This window comes from Electrona antarctica (assembly GCF_951216825.1).
Source record: "Electrona antarctica genome assembly, chromosome: 22".
NCBI classification, from domain to species: domain Eukaryota; kingdom Metazoa; phylum Chordata; class Actinopteri; order Myctophiformes; family Myctophidae; genus Electrona; species Electrona antarctica.
Genome location: NC_136805.1, coordinates 28,043,827 through 28,058,134, shown reverse-complemented (window position 1 = coordinate 28,058,134; position 14,308 = coordinate 28,043,827). Strand labels below are relative to the sequence as shown.

The window sequence follows — 14,308 nt, the reverse complement described above, 5'->3', positions numbered from 1 at the left end:
GTTTAGTCTTCAATTGTTCAGTATTTGCTTGCCTCCCAAAGTTTTTGTTAATAAACGGCAGAACTTGACCTCCTTGCTTTCATTGTCTGCATTTGGGTCCTCATCCAACACTAAGGGCTCCATTTTCGTCAAGAAGTGGCCACCTATTCGGTGGTCACCTCTTCACCAAAAACTTGACTATGAATAGGCCTTTACGGCTTTACCTTGACAGTTGTTCCCCCTTCCATGAGCAGCGGTGGTTTTAGGGATACGCTCCTATAATTTCTTTCTTCTGAATATCATCCGTTGGTTGGGGAGAAGAAACATTACAAAATTGCCATAGTGCCCCCCCCCCCCCCCCAAAACAAAACACGATAGAAAGCACTAAATGAAAATACTTTTACACTCATCTTTTAATTTACATCAGGGCTATCTAATATTAGAGCCAAAGTTTAAAAATATGTAAACATGTAAAACCAGTATGACATCCACTGTGCAACGACAAACTCTCTTCAAGCTAATTGTCAACAACTGGTTGATTGGCCACTCTTTTATTTGGATAAAGGTTGCAGAGCAACTTGATAACGTAAAAAAGGCAAGTTGGAACAACACAAGATATCACATGTTGATGTTAAGACTGGATCTGTGCCAATAGCCTATTCATACTGAATCAAAGTGCAGTTCCACAAAGCAACTTCAGTCATTTAAAGGGCTATTGTCTTTTCACTTCATTGTGTATTAGCAAAGTAGAAAACAGTCCTCTCAGTATAGTTCACGGTCCAGTGTAGCAGTAGTAATATGGATTCTGCGGGGATGCTCCATTTGGGAATGTTTGAGCTAGTACCAAACGTCTATAAATAATACGTACAGCAAGTACAATAAAAAGCATTGGCCAATACCAATCTGTTACCAGTGGATTAGTCTGCTGTCATTATTCATTTTTGAATTTATTTTACCCTCTGCTTAAAATAATGCTTCACGGTTCAACTATTATAAATCAATCAATTTGCAATGATGTGATACAGCACAATGGCATCTCATTGGACAGGGGAGAGAGGTTGATTCACCACGAGGCTTTAGATCAGTGGTTCTCAAACATTTCCATGTCAAGGACCCACAAATGGATTAATATTTGGCCACAGACCCCTATCGGAAAGTAGTTGGTGCTAGGGCCCTCCATGAGAGAAGATGGTACACTCGATATAAATGTTTATAATCATGTATGACAACTTATACAGTTCATTAGAGCCAAAGTTATACGTGCTAGTCATAATGCACTAATTAACAGCTCAGAGGAACAGCACATAATAATTAACTACCAAAACGTATACGAAGACGCCCTGAGGGCCTGGGTGATGTCTAACTGCTGGAACTTTGGCATGGGGGGTCAGATCAACATATGGAATGAATTCTGTACAGGCCATATATGGAGCGTGTCTTGAGTGTACAGGGTTTGATGAGGTCAGATCAACATATGGAATGTCAGAACAGGCCAGCTCCATATTTGGAGATCTAAGGGTTTGAGGTCAGATGCAGAGTTGCTGGCCGGCTCCATACTGTATATGCAGATCTAGGTGATGATCCAGTATTCTCCATGTATGGTTATCCAGGGTTAGATGTTCAGTGTCGTGATCTTCATATATGGAGATGGCCTATATGGTGGTGTGACGTGTCACGAGGCAGGATGTCATGAGGCATGACCATATATGGAGGCGTGATGTCACGAGGCGTGTACATATATGGAGGTGTGATGTCATGAGGCATGACCATATATGGAGGCGTGGGGTGACTAACTAACTAACTGACGGACGGGAGATGCAGGTTTTCATAGTAAATGCGACCTACAGTTGCAATAAAGTGTCTTTGTTATAAGTTGTTATGCATAAAACATAAAACATAAAACATTTATAGCGAGTGTTATGAAGCATTATAAGTGCATTAGAATGCATTATAGACCTTTAAGTGTTACCTGGTAGTTATAATTTGCTTTTCCACTGAGTTTATAATGCATTATGAACAGCACTTGTACATTATATATTATAAGTGATAAGTGAGTAATAATGCCTTATAAGTGCATTATAATGCATTATAAAATAACGCATTATAGACCTGACCTTTTATAGTCTAGGGGCCGATTCATACTCCTATTTTACCGCTGTAGTGCCGAAATGATTTCGGCTCGTCAGAAATTTTCAGTAGCACCGAAGAGCCGACTTTAGGACAGTACCCGCCCCCCCGAACCTCAAATGACGTCACATTGTAGGCTCTACAGAGCCGAACCGACTTTTATTCGGCTCTAAAATAGGAGTATGAATCGCGCCTTACGGAGAAGATTTATCAAGTTTGGTCAAAATCTCCATGAATCATTGAATTCATGGAGATTGTTTTAGTCTTATTCCTGATCCAATATTCCAATATAATGAATTGAAGTAAATAGGAGGCCAAGCAAAACTATATTTAAGGGATATTTCACTTTTTCACCTCACGCATTAGAATGTTCTTCTAAAGGGTGAGGGGACCATGATTTTTTTCATTACTCCTTTTTTTTTAAAGTGAAATATCCCTTTAAAACATTCACTTATAACCTCAATTAATCTGCAGTTTGGAGTTTATAAAACTTGGCCTCCTATATTTACTTTGATTCATCAAATATTGGAATATTGCATCACTATTGTGACAAAAACAAGGGTCAAATATGGGTGTGACCTACAAGTGTTTAAACTGTTCCTCATTTTGCTGAGGACCCCCTGGAACCACCTCAAGGACACCAGTGGGGTGCAGGGGTCCCTGCACCCCACTTTGAGCTTTTTGACTGATTGGAGCATCCCTACTTAGTCCCAAATGAATGAGTCTTACTGCTAAAATCTTGGATCTCTAGGATCAAACACAATGGAATGTATTTCCCTCAGAGTTTGGTCATGGGTATGTGCAGGCTGTTCCACGGGCCCATCCACAGTTCTTCCTCATCCGACTGGGTTCTGTCGCTAGGAGTCGGACAATCCGTGCGTTCGTTCACAACAACTCCAGCATCACCAAATTCGCTGCTGTCATCCACTATCGCCTCTCTCTCCTCCTCTTCCTCCTCTAGCTCTCTCTCCTCCTCCCCACTCTCTCGCTCCGGAGTGTCCTGTGCCTGCTCCATGTTGCTCTGTGCAGCTTTTAGCAGGTTCGATTTGGATGCTATGCTTTCAAGGCCCGTGTTATTGGTGCTGCTCGAACCTAAAGAGACACTGGAGGGCCGAGTATTGAGCGTGTTCAGTGTCTTATTGTTGTCCGTGTTGGAAAAGGAGGAGGTGGCGGTCGCGGATGCGGTCATCCCACAGCCTTTGAAGCTACGCAGACTGTTGTGGCCGCCGACCGTGGCTGCTTTAGGGTTGTTCAGGGGGATACATTCTTCTTGCGTGGCAGCCATTTTGTCAAGTTTCTTAAAGTGCTTGGCCAGCCGTGTGCTAAGGACGGGGGAGTTGAGTTTGAGGTTGTTGTTGGTGGTGTGCGCGTGCGTGGGAGCCGTGCCGGTCGCCGAGCGCCGGGTCCGGATGATGGAGCCGTTCTGGGCCACGTAGATGCTGCCGTTGGTATTACTGTGGCTGTTGAGGTTGGAGGACAAGCGGTTCCGCTGACCCTCTGCTGCGCTCTCCTCACCCGTGGAGCTGGTCTCATACTCGCGGTCCAACACCAGCTTGATCCGACGCTTCCTATTGCCATACTGGAGGGAAGGAAGGGCACACACACACACACACACACACACACACACACACACACACACACACACACACACACACACACACACACACACACACACACACACACACACACACACACACACACACACACACACACACACACACACAGATGACTGGATTGTTGTGACCATTACTGCATGTATATCATTAGCATACACCTGATCTCTAAACAAGAAGTGTTTTAGCTTTATTGCCAATATTGCACTGTTTGGGAAACACACAGTGCAATCAGTGCAACAGTCTTCTTGCTAGTTTTCCCCTTGACATAAAACATGTGCTTTCCCAGCAGCATTACACCACACCACATGGCTAATATTCCCAAATTAAACCCTTACCAAAATGCTTAACTTTTTCGCTGCCGCTAGGTGGCAGCATACGCACACCTAAGTAATGCCACCCGTCCGCTCTAACTCTACGGTCCTTGTTTCCTTTCCGGATTATTCAGGGAGGTGGGGGCTTTTGTTATGAGCACAGTGATCAGTAGCGTTAGCTCAGACCCCTTAGCTATCATTACAACCACTTACATGTGCTCAGCGAAGCGGTACAAACTCACAAATGATTTACGATCGTCAGATGCGCGACGGCTCACCATGGACAGCGCTCGAACCTTTTGAGATACTGCGCTTTGAAAATCCTGTTATAATGGAGGCTCAATGGAGCTGGATTTAAAAATCCCATAGCTGGTGGGGACGGAGGCTCTCCATACCAACCGGAGCAATGCTAAAAGGTAAATTGACGGTCGCTGCTTTCATATATACGGTTGTCTACGGACGTACGCGTAGTTAGCACCAGTAGGTACCGATAGCCTAGCTACGTCTATAAACGTAGATAGCAGCGAAAAAGTTAAATACAATATTTGTGGAGGTCACAGCGCCTCTATGTATCACCCATAGGCCTATTTTACGGCCTATTTTACAGCCGCCTATTTTATTAATACAAAAAAAAAAAACGGCTGGCCCAGACCGGCCTGGACTGGACCGGCCGTTCGGGAGTTGTCCCGAATTTCCCAATGGCCAGCACGTCCCTGCACCCATCCATCATGCACCAGACTAACGTAGCCTACAGTACAGGACAAAGTAGATGTTCACTGTTTTAAAATGTTTTCAAAACTGTTTCAAGTTTTCCCCAAAATGTTTTCAATAACATGTGATGTAAAGCTTGTACATCAGGCATTTTTAAATAGCCATTCCACAATTTTACTCCGAAAAGAGAACCCTGAAAAATGAAGCACTGTAACAATACAAATACAATAACTAATGACTAAATGACTAATGAAAAGAAATAAGAGGAATACAACAGTGGAACAAAGTAAAGTCAGAGCATAGAGGTAAAAAGTCTTCATTTGAGAACATTCCATTGTCGCCAAAGCGTACTGTACCAGGCTTAAGTGATTGAGCTGCATCATCAGTAGGAAGGACAGATGCTGACATGACAAGACAGCCTTCCCATATTTATCATACAAAGAGCCACGCTACAGATGGAAATGTAAGATCACCAACAAAACTGTTATGACAGACACAAAGACAGCAGGGAGAAATGAGGTACGAATCGTACGATGATGGAGAGGGAGTACGTTCTCAAAGAGGCTGAGAGAAGACATGCGAGTCGTGTAAACTCTTCTCTGTAAATCACACTGAGAGAATGAGAGAGAGAGAGAGAGAGAGAGATAAGTTACAGTGAAAAATCCACTCAGGAAATGAACTGTAAACCCAGTCCAGGCATTTTCTGGAAGCTCTTACTTGGTGGGAGAGAATAAGGCGTCATTCCACATTTCAATCGGCTGACTTGTTTTCTGAATCTTCTTTGTCCTCCTCTGAAGTTTCCGAATTCTCTTCTTCCTCTTCATTATCTTCGGTGATGGGTGAAAGGCCCTCCTCTTCCTCAGAGTCCTCCTGCTCCTCACTATCTTCCTCTATGCTTTCTTGCGAGCCAGAGGAGCGAGAGTGTCTAGAAGTTTTGGGCCTTGATTGTTCTTTTCCACTGACTGAGCTAGAACTGGACATTCTAGAGCTGGAACTCTTTGAGTCTGAACCAGCGCTTTCTGAGGTAGTGATACCGCCATCTTCCTCTACGTTGGCACTGCTACTTTTCCTACTACTACTTTTCCTGCTTCTAGTACTGCCACTACTGCTCCTCCTTCTTGATCGTTCTGTTCCTTCCTCACTTTCAGACGAAACCTCACTCCCCTCGCTGTCTGACCCCCCGTCGGACGTCCCATCTTCCTGCTCCGTTTCGGAGTCAGACGTGATTTTTTCCGTTTCTGTGTCAGAGTTCGTTTTAGACTTGGCCTCTTCATCAGAATCCTCTGTGCTCTCTCCCTGAAAAGACGAACTCGGACTACTTTGCTCCGAATTGCTGAATTCGTCTTTGCTGCCGTTTCCCATATCTGAGTCACTCACTGCCGCTGAAACAGTCATGTCTCCAATGGATCCATGCCTACGTCTGTTTTCATCTCCCGGACCCCAGCTCTCTCCCTCTCTCCATCCCTCCTCTCCTGCGTTTCCCACCCTGGCAGGTCCGTGGAGCCTTCGGCTGAGGGAGATGACGCTTAGAGCCTGGCTGAGGCGCTGCTTGCCTGACAGTGGCCTCTTGGCTTCCAAGGAAGTCTGGAAGTAACTGCCGTCGATGACGACACCGCCGTCCGGGGTGGCTGCTCGCCGAGAAGCGGCTGCTCCAGGGAGCTCTCCTCTGTCCTCTCTGCCTCTTCTGTCTCTTCCTCCGTCATATGTAACTCCACCATTCGGCATATCACTTCTTTCACTTCTTCCCCTCGTTTCAATTTCTCTTTCGCTTCTTCCCCTCATTTCAATTTCTTGCTCACTTCTTCCCCTCGTTTCAATTTCTCGCTCACTTATTCCCCTCGTCTCCCATCCTCTTCCTCCTGTATCGTCCCTTCCTTTAAGTGTATTCTCTCCAACTTCTCCAACCCCGTCAGTGTCTGCTGTCCCTCCTTTTCCTCCTATTCTATCTCCTGCCCCTTTCTCAATCCCTAATTCTTCTTTAGTCACCCCATTCCTGTCCTCCATCGGTCCTACTCTGCTTTTATTCCAGGGTGGGTGGACAGTAGGGGGCTGTGTGCCTGGTTTACTCCCAGAAGAGAACAGAGAACTCAGCTTCCTCACAGCACTGAGTGCGGAGGCAGCTCTGGAACCCGGGGCCTGGGGCTCTGTTTTAGTTGTCGTACCACCGTTTAGTTTTAGCTTCTTGTCATGATCTGTTGTAGGGGCTCCGGGGGTCTTGGAGGGCGGATGTGGGGGCTGGAGGTTGGCATGGTGGGACATACCTCTGCCCCCCCGAACTGGTCTCCTCCCGTGACCCAGTACCTGTTGTCATGGTGATATTATTCCAAAGCCATGTCAATAATGTATACAATAAATATGCAAACATGACATATGTGAAGTATCGCAAACATGAAATAACACAACTGCAAAATGCAATACAATATATAGGCACGCACGCACGCACGCACACACACATGCACACACAATGCATGCCTATTGATAATCATGTCTCATGGGGATCTGTGATTAATTCTCATGTGTGTTTCTCCTCTGAACTACATTATTCAACAACAACAACATGGTATCCTTTTTCATCAGTGGTGGAAAGTAACTAAATACATAAGTAGCCTACTGTACTTAAAGGGGCATTCCATTCATTTTCATTCATTAATAAATAATATTTTAATCAACTATAATAATTTTAGTTACTAATACAAGAGATATACAAGCCCGAGCTTGTGGATCTGCTATTTTGAAATGACTTCTACTCCACTACATCTTTATTTATTTGACAGATTTAGTTATTAGTTACTTTACAGATTTATATGATTAAAAAATAATCACACATACAGTTATTAATCAAATATCTTGTCTTATTTGAAAATAGCTGATTTACAAGCTCACAACACTACACTGTGAGCTTCTAGATTGGCTATTTTTGAATAGCCAAAGTATAAAATAGACCATAAACTGCTATAAGCAATAATATGTCAAACATTTTAATGACATTTTTTTTTGTCTCTGAGACATCTAGGGGGGCCACGATCTGCATTCAAAGATGTTCCTAGAAGCTTTGTCATTGGTCGAAAAAAACCTGGTAGAAATGACTAACCAATCAGGAAGTAGACAGGCAAATCGACCAATGACAAAGCTTCTAGGAAAATCTTTGAATGCAGATTGTGGCCCCTAGATGTGTTACAGAGACTAAATTGTTTTTGGGAGCGTTTTACCCATTGCTGGCTGTCTGTATTATTGCTTATAGCAGCTTTAAGTGGTTAATGATTAAGAATTATAGTCCAATAGCATGATGATTCTTATATGGCCATTTCGCATAATTTACTTTCGCCAAGTATATTTTGATGCAGATACCTTGTACTTTGACTTAAGTAAGATTTTGAACACAGTGCTTTTATTTGTAAAAGTTTGTTTGTTTTTACACTGTGGTATTGCTATTTCACTTAAGTCCTTCATCCACCACTGCACACACACTTATTCAGTGAAGCTTCATGATTGTATTCTACTGCTGTGTGTGTGTGTGTGTGTGTGTGTGTGTGTGTGTGTGTGTGTGTGTGTGTGTGTGCGCGTGCGTGCGTGCGTGCGTGCGTGCGTGCGTGCGTGCGTGCGTGCGTTCATAGTGTTTACCTCTCCCTCGGAGTCCTGTGGACTGTAGTAATAACTGCCGTCGTCGTCCACCACCACCTCTCCATATTCATCATACAGGCCTGCAGGAGAGATCAGCTTCCTGCGGCTGCCGTACTCAGGAAGGTCGTAGCTGCAGGCGGAAAGAAGGGTGTATGAGGAAGGGAGAGGACGTTGATGAATAAAACATTGGCGTTGGAATGAGACATGGGTGTTCAAATTGAGATTCTTTCTGACACACAAGACTCGGAAATTCTAATCTGTCTGCTCTCGCTGCCTCTCTTGGATTCACCAGCAGAGGGCAGTGCAGTGCAACTAATGTACGGGGTTCCGAAACAGCTCAAGACCCAAAAGACACTGTAAGTAAGTACTGTAAGTGTACATGGTGTTTCCCTCGGCCAGGACTCAAACTTACAAAGGCATATTATTAATTAACCACGCTGAGCATACGCCTCAAACTCCTCAAACATAATTTCTTAAACTGTGGGTTGGCAAACTTGGCACCAGAATGGGCCATGGGCCTGTTCCTGATGGACAGTGAGAGATTACCTGCACTCTGTTTGGCTTCCAATGCGACAAGGGCTGCTGAACATGTTCCCATTCAACCCAAAAACACCCTTTTCAATATCGTTGCCATGTCATTCAGTGTGTGTGCGCGTGTGTGTGTGCGCGCACGTGCGCGCGTGTGTGTGTGTGTGTGTGCGTGTGTGCGCGTGTGTGTGTGTGTGTGTGTGCGTTTGTGTGCATGCTGCCATGCATGCATGCGTAAGAGACAGATACAAGGATGACATGTGAGAGGGAGACAGAACTATTAAAATTACACAATGCATCACTGATGGCAGAGTAGGTGCTCTCTCTCTCTCTCTCTCTATCTCTCTCTCTGTCTCTCTCTCACACTATCTCTCTCTCTGTCTCTCTTACACTGCTGTGATTTGTCTTTGGAGGCAGTTTGAAGCTCTTTGATGCTTTTATGTAGTGTGTCTGTCTCTGTGCGCGTGTGTGAGATATTGCCCTTCTTATGATATGGTTTGAGGCTTAACAACTGTAACCAGCCAGCCAGCCAGGCACACACGCACGCACAAACGCATGCATGCACGCATGCACGCACAAACCTCACACACACTGTGATGACAGCCAGGCCAATCACATTTTGACTTTTGTGAACTTCTTATGAACTGTTTGAAAGCAACAGCCAATATGCAGGCCAGAAGCATCCATCTGCCGGGCGGAAACATTGTATCTCCATAACTTTACATTTACATTTTACATTACAACTTTACATTTTTTTGTAGGTTTATGTCCTACTTCATCATACTACAGTCATACCATGATACTGACCATGATACTGACATGATTGCTTGTGACTAAATAATAACTGGATCCATCGGAACAGGTATTTTTCTTCTATTTCCTGAAAAGTATTTGTTTTGGACATACGAGGTTTCCACCCGATAGAGACGATTATGAAGCTTAAGCTGGAATGTGGATTTAACTGGAAGTGCCAGGCTGCTCTATGGACATGTCAGCATGTTTCAAAGATAATAGTCCCAGGGTCTGGTTCTCACAGAGTACTTAAGTACTGCTTAAGACTGTACTTAAGTACATTTACTTAAATTGTGTATTTCCATGTTTCCTGATACTTTATACTGATACTCTACTACTGTACATCTCTCAAGGTTTACATTCTTTGTTACCAGTAAGACGCCCTGAGGGCGAGAAGCGACCTAGGTCGCGTGCACGCATCTGCCTGGGTGACGTCAGACTGCTGGCTGAGTGCTGGCGCTTTGGCATGGGGGGTCAGATCAACATATGGAATGAATTCTGTACTGGCCATATATGGAGCGTGTATTGAGTGTACAGGGTTTGATGAGGTCAGATCAACATATGGAATGTCAGAACAGGAACAGTGAGAGACAGGGAGTGGCACGCAGCAAAGGCCCTGCCTCTCTCTTTTCCTCGGGAATCAAACCTGCGACTCACCGATAGGCTGCATTAGAGCCTGCTTGGCCCAATCTGGAGAATGTGACTTTCCCTTTCGTGTGACTTCGCAACATCCTGGGATGGGTTTGAATCTGACTCATGAGTTTGTTCAGCCTTGATCACCAAGGCATACTGCCTAATAAATGATGTGATGTGTAAAAACAAAAGTGGTACAGTATGCATGCAACCAATATACTGTAGTCATGCTCAGCGTTTTCCCTATATCCATTCAGAAGGGCAATACACTCACAAATATGTAATTCACAGCATCTGGCATCAGTGTATATCTAAAATAAAAGTTGCAGAGCAACTGTGGCAGACCCTCAGCCAGTGCTTGTGGACCCTTAGAACTGAAATGACCTTCCTCTCTCACTCTGAGAGAAGTTGAAAGGAAGAATTGTCTCTCTCTCACTACACTGATAATGCATACACAGTTACTGTACAGTGTAAACCTGCGTGTTACGGTTCCATTTGGTTCATCATTACTGTGTTTACAGACTAGCTTTGGGATTTGACAAGAGAACCCAAAAAACGTTACATCTCAAATAAAACAATAAGCAGACATAAATCTCGGCATGTGTATACACAGACAAGACGGTATATGCACACACGCATGCTGGCACTCAGTCAACAGCCGCACTCGCACACACGCACGCACGCACGCACGCACGCACGCACACACGCACGCACGCACGCAGTCGCACACACGCACGCAGCAGCACACGGGCGTAAGTAAGCAGACTAACCCGTGTTCATAGTTGTAGTAATCTTGTGTGTAGTAATCCTGGCCGGGGTCGATGCCCGACTCCATAGACAACTCCTGTTAGATTTACAAACAGTTGTTAGCAATGACACCGTTGGCACACGCATGCACGCATGCACGCACACACACACACACACGCACGCACACGCACACACACACCTATTATACTGTGTTCACACACACACTGCCCCAGCCCTACACACATGCATGCTCACACAGTGCGCACAGTCCTCTAGCCTAGAGAAGTGTTCAGGCAAGCAGAGACAGAGAGGGAGAGTACCTCTGGTCTGAGGAGAGAAGGTCTGAGAAGTTGCTGTGTCTGCCAGAGAGACACATATGGGGAGTGACAGATGATGAAAGACACACACAGAGAGAGAGAGAGAGAGAGAGAGAGAGAGAGAGTTGAAGAGCTCTTCCTCTATTAAATGATTCACTTGGATGTCATTGAAGTCCACAGTTATACAGGCAAATTACTGGCAAACTTGCCGTGCTGCGTGTTCTTTAATACATTTGCTTCCTTTCAAAATGAACATAATAGCTGTGTTTGAAAGAAACCTTTCAGATGTTTTCAGGCATTTGACTCACAGTTCATAAAATGTTACTGTACATGATGTCAGACCCTACAGTATACAGTACTACTGCAGTCGTTCACTACCTTTTTTGGACCAGGGTCCCACCATCTGACCACTGAACACAGCAGCCAGCCTTTCAGCACTTTCAGAGCATGTTATGAGTAGTGATTGTGCTCCGGCTTGGATCTATGAAACTGAAGAGTAGTAGGCTATACTGTAAGTTCCTATTCATCTGTATTATTCATTGGTATCACAATGAAAACTACCGTTATATCAAGGTTCAAAGTTTTGAAAGAAAAAAGAATGCCATGAATACCATGATAAATTATACATTTGTTTTGTCAAATAATATTTAAATATTCATCTCTTAGTGTTTCGCCAATTCGTTCGGGGCCCACTTGCAACATCATCACAGCCATGGTTGAATTACTGAAAGGTTAATTCAAAGCATTTGATCAAAAACGTCAGTATTGTTGGATGACACATGCAGCCACACAGGTTTGAAAACCACTGTGCTACTGCACATGATCCTTCATGACGTCAAACTGAATGAAGAATATAGAGCATGTAGAATGTGTCAACCCCATGCATGCCCTGAAGGGGAAGCTGCGGTATTTTAGTACCAGAAACAAGAACAGAAAAGCAACAAGACAAATGTGACCAGGTCTGGCAAAATGGTCCTCATCTCGCCTATAATGAAAAGGCAGAAAATCTAAAATAAACTAATTTTTTTTTTGTGATTTTCGTTTTTTTTCATATTAACACAGTTTGAATGTTGAAGAAGGTTTTCATTCCAACAGATTATTGATTTGGGCAAATGAAATGTATACATTTATAAGTCAAAGTAGGCTAGCCAGCTCTAGGTGTTGAAATGTTGTGAACAGCTTTCACAGCTTTTCAGCTTTGGGTAAAACGGCACAATCATTTTAAAATGGTCATATCTCCTTCAAATATTTTCCAATTTCATTGAATGATACATCATATGAAAGCTTACATTCTGTACTTAATAATCTGTAAAAAACTGAAAAATGACTCTGGTCGAGATGAGGGCCTATTTGCCAGACCCGGTCACAAATGTCAAAGAAAAGAAATGTAGAAAACACATGCAAAGGCACCGTCCAACTCCAATCAAAGAGGAGTCTTACCTCATGCTGGCCATACCCGCGTCTGGGAGCAGGGGGGGGGGGGGGGGGGGGAGAGAGAGAGAGAGAGAGAGAGAGAGAGAGAGAGAGAGAGAGAGAGAGAGAGAGAGAGAGAGAGAGAGAGAGAGCAACATTACCAAGGGAGCCGTCATAGAAACCAATCTCCGTGATGTACGGTAGAAGTGTTTGATGCATATCAGCAATTCACTCACCGTTATGTGTGTTTACTTACTGTGCACAGTACATTGGACGTCTAAATCAAAAGCCAAACGGAAGAAGCTATCGGAAAAACATTTAGTCCTTCAGAAGGCAGAGCAACACACCTTATATTCCACCCAAGGTGAGGTGGGGTGAGCACGAGAGTGTGCATGAAGTGCAATTCGTCTCACTCGTTTTGTATGCCCAAAACGTTCATGTTTTATCATTATTAATACACAATTAAAATAGTGAAAATGGACGATCTATAACCTCACAACGCATCACACCACGATATGTTGTGAGCTTTTAGATCTGCTAATTTCACTACTTTTGTGCGACACTCATACAGTTGGAGGCCATCGATATTGTCCTTTTCTTTTTGCTGAGGTTTGCGTGATCTGCGCAAAAGGACAGTTAACCCATTTTGGGCGGGAACCCCTTTTGGTGTTTTAAACATTATGTTATAATTTAGCTATTGAAAAATAGCAGATCTACAAGCTCATAGCGCGCCACCGAGTGGCGCGCTACGAGCTTGTAGGTCTGCTATTTTTGAAAATATTTATTTCAGAAAACTGGAGGATTTAGAAGGATTTTTTTAAATTTTGAGGTCAGGCCTAAATGGGTCAAATGATAAGGGACAATATCGGTGGCACCCAACTGTAATTGTATGATGAATGGGGCATTCATTTACAGACAAACATGGACTGCCCGACAGCAACGACTTGTGTGACTTTATGTGGTAGAAACGAGGGAAGAGAAACGTTTAAATTCACCAATAAAGGAACGAACAAGGAAAACAAGGTAACCAACAACAATCCAGGAAAGGAGAAAAATCTAAGCCTGGCATGGCTAATGATTTCGCTCTGGCAGATTTTGTCTGGCTTCCAGGCTAGAAAAATGTATGAACAGAAAGAAGAAAAACTATGATCACACAATTGTGAATCACTCTGGATAAGAGTGTATGCTAAATGACTAAATTGTGAATTATAAATTACAAAAACATGAAACAATGAAAACATGACAAAATGCCCCGGGTTGATGTGGGCAACGTATTGTCGTGTGAAGCCAAAGTAATGAGTCGATCAAATGAAGACGTATCACTGAACAATACATGGTGACTTTCAGAGGACGCTTCATATCTCCCCCTTCTCTCTCCTTTTATCATTCATCACACGCACACACACACACACACACGCACACACACGCACACAAGTTGCACTATTTGAGCATCTCATTAAATTAGGTAATTCAAATGTGAGACTGTATCAGACAGATCCAGAAACATGCACGA

The 14,308-nt window shown here is 43.8% G+C and overlaps 1 protein-coding gene across 1 annotated transcript in view; it reads right to left on the bottom strand.

Moving 5' to 3' along the window:
- Window positions 1-473: 473 nt before the first annotated feature.
- The window catches only part of LOC306915776 (protocadherin-15-like), a gene marked incomplete at its 5' end in the record, with an annotated part of 193,042 nt that continues 179,207 nt past the window's right edge, over window positions 474-14,308 (bottom strand). The window contains 5 exon segments of the mRNA XM_079493389.1: window positions 474-3,685; window positions 8,366-8,495; window positions 11,089-11,162; window positions 11,386-11,424; window positions 12,823-12,844. Coding sequence (XP_079349515.1) covers window positions 2,885-3,685; window positions 8,366-8,495; window positions 11,089-11,162; window positions 11,386-11,424; window positions 12,823-12,844 — 1,066 coding nt within the window. The 3' untranslated portion in view covers window positions 474-2,884.